Genomic DNA, 7,541 nt, shown 5'->3' with positions numbered 1-7,541 from the left:
GTTGCTTACCATGGTACTGGTGCATCTTAAAAAAGTTTTGTTCTTTTCTGAAATGGGGATGTTATTATGACTTCTATAGAAAGTTTTTTGCACATTTTGTACTTTTAAAGAATTAACAGCAACATAATTGCACTTTTTTTGGGGTCAAAAATGTTATTTGAACTGTTAAACTATATAATTGAAGATTATGCTAGCTTTAGTGTACTAATAATCTTAATTTTAATAAAGACAGGAGGCGAGTATTTTGCATAAACTCTCTTTACTAACTCCACAGCAGTAAAGAAAAATGTAAAGAGTAACAAGTAGATCACTGCGCCACATAGTATATAAGGGTCATGCTGCCTGTGCACTTCCTCTTTCTAAAAGCGACATCAAAGTCCAGGTTGAGCTCGAACATCCAGAAATTCAACGAAAACTGTAACAGCGGTTTCTGGCGAGTAGAACTTGAGGAGACTTCTGGTAAACGAGGTTGGAGGTAAGACCGAACAAAGTTCTCATCTCATCCTATCGGGTCGTAAGATTAACAAACCAGCGACCAGTGGAGGACCTGAAGAGGGTTACGCTGAAAGGAGAGTATAAAATAGGTTAGGTATAGAATCTTAACTATTCACGCTTATGGGCTTTAACGGAATAGTGTAAAGTTAAATCATCACAAATAGGGTGCAAATTATCTAGTGGCTAAATGTATGGTAGGTGTAAGTATGTAATACAACTAAGAACTGTCCGTCAGGGTGGCAATACTTAGGGTGAGAAATTCCAAATATGTCCCAAAACAGAGAAATTATTAAAATCAAGCCCCATATCCGACACCTTGAGATTCACTCCCCCAAAGAGTCAGGGTAGGGAATAGAAGGGAGGGAAAATACTCGCCTCCTGTCTTTATTAAAATTAAGATTATTAGTACACTAAAGCTAGCATAATCTTCAATTTTAAAACATGACAGGAGGCTTCCTATTTTGCAATTTTAACGCTGAAGAAGAGATGTCCCAGCAGAAGGGGGAGCGCGAAAATAAAAGGTACGGAACGTAGATTCCCTAGACCAGTCCGCCGTTCGGAGAATATCCGAAAGGGACGCCCCTGCCATTAGGGCTGATGAAGCCGCCGCTCCGCGAACGGAGTGGGCGCCGAAAGCGGGGTCTATACCTGTGAGGGAAAGGATCCAGCGGATCCAACGGGCCAGCGTGGTGACAGAGACTGGGGCGTAAGGGCGCACGTAGGAAACTAGGAGTTGACCCGACGTAGAGGAACGGAGTGAGGAGGTAACCGAAACATAACTGCGAAGGGTGGAAACAACACAGAGCTGCGGGTCGTCTGGAAAAAAGGGATAAGAGACCGACGTCGAACCTGATTTAGTGCGACGAGAGATATGGAATGTGACCCCTTCAGGGGTCACCTCAAAGGCATCGACATCGAAGGCCCGAACGTCCGACACCCGTCGGAAAGACACAAGACAAAGGAGAAAAGCGCACTTAGCGGATAGTTGGCGAAGGGAGAGGCGGTCATTCGGAGGCCAATCCCTGAAAAAACGGAGAACCAGTCCCACGTCCCATAGGTGATGGTATTTGGGGGCTGGGGGGCGGCGGAGCCGCATGCCGCGGAGTAGGCGACAGACCAGAGGATCTTTGCCGACCGGGAGGTCCCCGACGGGAGTATGGGCTGCCGAAATCGCGGAGCGAACGACGTTGATAGAGCGATAAGAGCGGCCAGAAGAGAACAAGGAGGAAAGAAAATTGAGAATCATGGGAACAGGTGCCGTAAATGGATCGGAGTCCCGTTCCATGCACCAAGTAGACCAGGAGGCCCAAGCTGAAAGGTAGCAGCGTCTAGTTCCCGGGGCCCATGAGTCCCATAGGAGGTCCCTAGCAGTCTGCGATAGTCCGCTGACTCGCCAGGAACCCCGGAAAGAGACCAAGCCACCAGGGGTAGTCGATCTTCCAGGATGAGCGGGTGGAGACATCCTTTGGGATCCGTGAGCAGGTTCTGGAAGGATGGAAGGAGGAGAGGATCCATGTAGGAGGAGGCCAGGAGGTCCGGGAACCATGGTTGACTCTGCCACAAGGGCGTTATGAGAACCAGTTTGATTTGCTGTGTCCGCATCTGGTGTAGTGTTCTCGCAATCATGGAGAATGGGGGAAAAGCGTAGGCTCCTGTCGCCGGCCATTGTTGGAGAAATGCGTCTGTCGCCTTGCTCTCCGGGTCCGGGAGCCAGCTGAAGAACTCCGGGGTCTGGTGATTGTTGCGAGAGGCGAACAGATCCAGGTGAAAGGGACCCCTCCGGGCTGCCAGGGCCCTGAAGATTCTCATGTTCAGCTTCCAGTCGCTGACGTCTCTCCAGTGGCGAGAGAACCAGTCGGCTGTGAGGTTGATTTCTCCCGGCAAGTATTCCGCTTGTAACGTGATGTTGCGAGGGAGGCAGTAGTCGAAGATGTCCCTCGTGATATCCGACAGTAGGCGTGAGCGAGCGCCTCCTAGGCGGTTGATGTACTGGACTGCAGAGATGTTGTCCATGCGAAGGAGGATGCAACAATTGGAGCTCTCCCGAGCCAGGCTGCGAATCGCAAAGGATCCTGCTAGGAGTTCGAGGCAATTGATGTGCATGGAGAGCTCCTGCGTCATCCATGCTCCTCCCGTGGAGATGGTTCCATTGGTGGCACCCCATCCCCACAAGCTGGCGTCTGACTCTAAAACGAAATCTGGAGTGTCTCCGAAAATGGCCTTGCCGTTCCAGGCTTGCATGCTGTCCAGCCACCATGACAGCTCTTCGCGAACTTCTGTCGTCACCGGGACGGGTTGATCGTAGGTAGGTCTGTGGCGAAGGTATTTTGCCTTGAGTCGTTGCATGGCCCTATAGTGGAGAGGACCCGGAAATATGGCTTGAATGGAAGCTGAGAGGAGACCTACAATCCTGGCCAGGTTGCGTAGAGGGATGGAATCGAGTCGGAGAACTCTGCGAATCTCCTTGCGAATGGTTGCGATCTTTGAGGTTGGTAGCCTCAGAGTGCACGTCGTCGAGTCGATCTCGAAGCCGAGGAATTGTATCGTCTGGGTAGGGGTCAGCTCCGATTTCTGTTGGTTCACCACGAAGCCCAGAGATTCCAGTAGGGATACTGCCAGGTGAGTGTGTTGGCGTAGTCTGCGTTTGTCGGAGCAGAACAGGAGGAGGTCGTCCAAGTAGATGATGCATCGGATGCCGCTGGACCTCAGGTGGGCCACCACCGGTTTTAGGAGTTTGGTGAAACACCATGGGGCTGAGCTGAGCCCGAAAGGGAGGCAAGTGAATTGCCAAGGGCGACCATGCCAGAGGAAACGTAGGAGTGCTCGACAGTCCGGGTGCACCGGGACTGACAGGTATGCATCTTTTAGATCGAGCCTGGCGAACCAGTCGTTGCTCCGAAGAAGGTCCCGCAGGAGGTGGATGCCCTCCATCTTGAAGTGGCGGTAGACCACGTACGCGTTGAGGGCGCGAAGATTGATAACTGGGCGGTATTCTCCCGACTTCTTCCGCACGAGGAAAATGTTGCTGAAGTAACCTCCCTGTTCGTGGACTGGTTGAATAGCCCCTTTGTCCCGAAGCTCGCGTAGCTCCGCGTTGACGAGGTTGTGGTCGAAAGACGACATGTGGATGGGGTGAGGGGGCTGAACCTGAAAGGGGGTTCCCACTAGGTCTATGATATATCCCTGCACTGTTTGTAGAATCCATGCGTCTGAGCAAAGGGATGCCCAATTGTGGAAAGAAAGGGAAATACGGCCCGCAATGCGGGTACATGGTAACAACGGAGGAATATGGGTCCTTACCTGCAGTAAAGCGGGAACGTCCGCGTCCGCGGATTCCACGGCCTCTATCCGAGCCTCTGGAAAAGGGTCGTTGTTGATAGTCCCTTGTCGGATAAAATGGTGTTGGTTGAGTACGGGGGCCTGAAGGCCAAAATCGGCTGGCGGCACGGCCCCGTTGCCGGCCAGCCCTTCCAAAAACCCCTCTGGTAGGGTTGCTCCTGAAGACACTGCGCATTGAGGATTGCGCCTTATTAAGGGAGGTGAACACGTTGACATGTTTGTTTAATTCCTTGAGGAATGGTTCACCGAAAAGTTTTCCTTGCGCCTGGGGCCCAATCTCTTTTGTGCCAAGGTCTGCCAATTTACCGTTAATACGGAATAACGCTGCTTTTCGTCTCTCCGAAGAGAGCGTAACATTGGCGTTTCCGATGAAACAAAAACAACGTTGTGCCCACTCACGAATGTCATGTGCCCATTCCCTGAAGTCCTCGGTGGAGAAGGAATCGGCTTTGGCGTAGGCATCATCCGCCAGATACATAATGCGAGCCAGGGGGCCTACGGAATCCAGTAGGTTATCTTGGGCGCCCCATAGGCCTTTCTCTAAGCCCCGTCGAGGGTCTCTGCCACTGCGCATCATAAAGGTTGTCATAACTTTGTCAAATTCTGGGGTCTGAGCGACCTTATCCGGCAGGGAAGGGCGTGGGCATTCAGACCTGAGTCGGTTGCGGACCTCTTTCTCCAGAGGTTTGCGGAGCCACAGGTGCATGAACCTGGAAAGGTGTTCTGGAGGCGACCATTCACCCGATCTGGGGTGTCGTATGTTGCGAGGATCGAACATCGCCTGACCTGAGGGGTCCATAATGGTGTCTGAGTCAAGAGGAGGTTCTGCGTCAGCAGTGTCTTCGATACCTCTTGCCTGGACCGCACCCAGGAGGGTCTCCTGCATGAAAGCAGAAACAGACTTCTCGTCCGAGCCCCATGCGTCGTAATCCGACTCTGAAGCGTCAGCTTGCCACTCATCTAGCACTGACATGGAGTGGGTAGGGTCCTGTTCTTCTTCTGAAGAGTACTCCTGACGCGGGGCCGGAGTGTGAAGTTTGGCAGGTTTACGTTTGGCAGGTGTCTTACCCTTGGGTGGTTTGGGTGTATAGTCCTCGCCTTTGTCATGGCGTTTCGTAGGGCGGGATTCATCCCCTGTCTGATAGTCGGACAGGTCGGCTTCCGACTCGTGCCGTGGACGCCTGCGAGTTTTAGGTACGTCAGGAGCCGAAGCTCGGGCCTTGGAGAGTGCCTTCTCCACAGAGGCAGCGACAGCTGCGTTAATCATAGCCTGGAAGTCTACAGGGACATTCTGGGAATTCTCCATAATAAGGGTCGGCTGGTATGTCACTGAAAGGTACAGTAATAAACGGGCACCCAGGTCTTGAGAACAGGCGTATGGTCAGTTTTAATAGTATGGGAACAAAGCCCAGTATAAACCCCAGCAGGGTAAAGTAGTGACCTTAAAAACTGGGGCTCACCCAGTTAGAGAGAACTGCAACAGCTAGTCTCCCAATAAGCAGCGTATTAATAGTGGGGGCTCACCCCGGTTCGCACAGGGTTGAAACCCTTAAATGCAGGTCACAATAATAAACAGGCAGCAGCACTGACCTGACTGACCCAGCCACATGAGGCACAGAGAGAACTGAATAGTAGTCTGAGATAGGCCCAGGGGTGAAAACCAGTAATGAGGGAGTAACAGCTAATTAGTACAGTCACACTGAATCCCCAGTGAGATGGTATGAGGTAAAATTAAGATGGCTGTAAGCCGGAGACTAAATTTTTTGAGGCCAGCCGTGATTTGGAAGTGGGCTGGCACGAAAAACGGCTGTGAAAATGGCGGGAAAACGGCCGCAAAAATGGCGGGAAAACGGCCGCGAAAATGGCGGGAAAAAACGGCCGCAAAATGGCGCTAAAAGGAGGAAGCCAGGAGGCACTCCAGGCTAGAGGGGGACCTGAGGAACCCGAGGTAAATGATAATAATACAATATAGTAAGAATAAATGTACAAGAAGTAATATAGTTCCAGGGGAGCAAAAAGTCTGACCTGTCTGTGATGGAGCAGTAAAGAAAGAGGAAGTGCACAGGCAGCATGACCCTTATATACTATGTGGCGCAGTGATCTACTTGTTACTCTTTACATTTTTCTTTACTGCTGTGGAGTTAGTAAAGAGAGTTTATGCAAAATAGGAAGCCTCCTGTCATGTTTTAAAATTATTGTTTAGTTTAACATTTCGCACTTTTTACCTCAAAAGGTTTATTTGCACTTTTTTTTCCCTCTTAAGTTTTTTTTTGCACTATTCATCATCTACTGGTTTTGTGTGTGTTGAGTAACTAAAATAAAGTAAGAGTTTGAAACAGTGTCTTACATTCTTTAAAGTTCTTTGATTATTCTTAGTTCTGAGTCTGACCCATGGATAATGGTCTACTGTAGTGTTTCCCTACCAGGATGCCTCCAGCTGTTGCAAAACTACATCTCCCAGCATGCCCTAACAGCCAAACGCTGTGTGGGCATGCTGAGAGTTGTAGTTTTGCAACAGCTGGAGGCATCCTGGTTGGGAAAAGCTGGTCTACGGTGATAATATGAACAATAGGGGTTCTACAAAAGAGCTATCATGGGGCAAAGTTCATATTCGTGTTTAGACATGTTTTAAAATGAACGCTTTCCCTTTTAGAAACAAGTAAATAATGACGCAATGCTGTGGGGCTGGTATGCAACTTTTTCCAGGGCTGGTTTTTACCCCCAGTCCGGCTCTGGCAAAGAGGTCTTATTTATTTGGAGTACTCCAGATATATAGATGTATGCGTGAGCTCCGCATTGTATGTATCTATATATATTTACGCTGATATGCTGACATGAAATAAGGTTATGTTTAATATTTTAACATTTATTGGGATAATAAATTTTAGGTATGCAAAATTACTGTGAGCCAGCCTGATTGATTTATTATTCAGTTTTTATATTATCACGCAGCATTACTAGATCAGATGAGATGTTGGTTTTTAGGTGAGGATGTCGCACAATGGGTCTAAATAGAAAAGGGAGAAATGAGCCCAATCCCCCAAGCTTGCTTTAATTCATGGATAAATATGGTTAAGATTAAGGACTTAGTGTCATGCCTACTATTACTTTACGTATGGTTGAATTGCTGAATCCCGATATCTCCTTTGCAGACTGGATTGAGGCAGGGATTAATGATATTAAACAAATCTGGGATTCCAACCATTTGATCCCTTTTTCTACCCTGTCCAACTCTTTTCAGATCTCAAATAAAGGGTTTTAAAAATATCTACAACTACGTTCCCTCTTGTGTTCCCTTCCACAACCCCCGAGAGTTACCACAGTAGCTTTTGAGCTGTACTTTTTTGGAAAATCTGGCCACCCTAAAGGATTGTCTAGAATTTACAGGCTACTACTAGAATACAACTCAAAAGACAATATTTCTGGGATAACGAGGTGGGCAACAGATTTGGAATTATCTATAGACGAACAAGCCTGGCATAGGGCTTTCGCCACGGCAGGTCAGCTTTCCAGCTGTGCGAGATGCTATACAGATGGTACATGACCCCGACTTGCTTATCCAAGATATACCCAGAGGTGTCTGCATCTTGTTGGAGATGCGACAAAGCCATAGGACACATTAAGCGCATATTTTGGGATTGCCCAGTTCTCAAAACTTTATGGGATAATACATTGGCACTACTAAACACAATAATGGGTTTTTCAGT

At 48.8% G+C, this 7,541-nt stretch overlaps 1 protein-coding gene across 1 annotated transcript; it reads right to left on the bottom strand.

Annotated features, from left to right (window-relative positions):
- Nucleotides 1-287: 287 nt before the first annotated feature.
- On the bottom strand, nt 288-5,629 carry LOC122926443. Its single transcript, XM_044277817.1, has 2 exons — nt 3,796-5,629; nt 288-562 (listed from the first exon to the last, which is right to left on the bottom strand). The coding sequence occupies exons 1-2, from the start codon at nt 5,138-5,140 to the stop codon at nt 558-560; spliced, it is 1,350 nt and encodes a 449-aa protein (XP_044133752.1). The 5' UTR covers nt 5,141-5,629; the 3' UTR covers nt 288-557.
- Between the last annotated feature and the right edge of the window lie 1,912 nt (nt 5,630-7,541).

The sequence above is a fragment of the Bufo gargarizans genome, chromosome 2 (assembly GCF_014858855.1).
Source record: "Bufo gargarizans isolate SCDJY-AF-19 chromosome 2, ASM1485885v1, whole genome shotgun sequence".
In the NCBI taxonomy this organism is placed as follows: Eukaryota; Metazoa; Chordata; class Amphibia; order Anura; family Bufonidae; genus Bufo; species Bufo gargarizans.
Note: the sequence above shows the minus strand (reverse complement) of the source record. Positions and strands in the feature narration are given on the sequence as shown.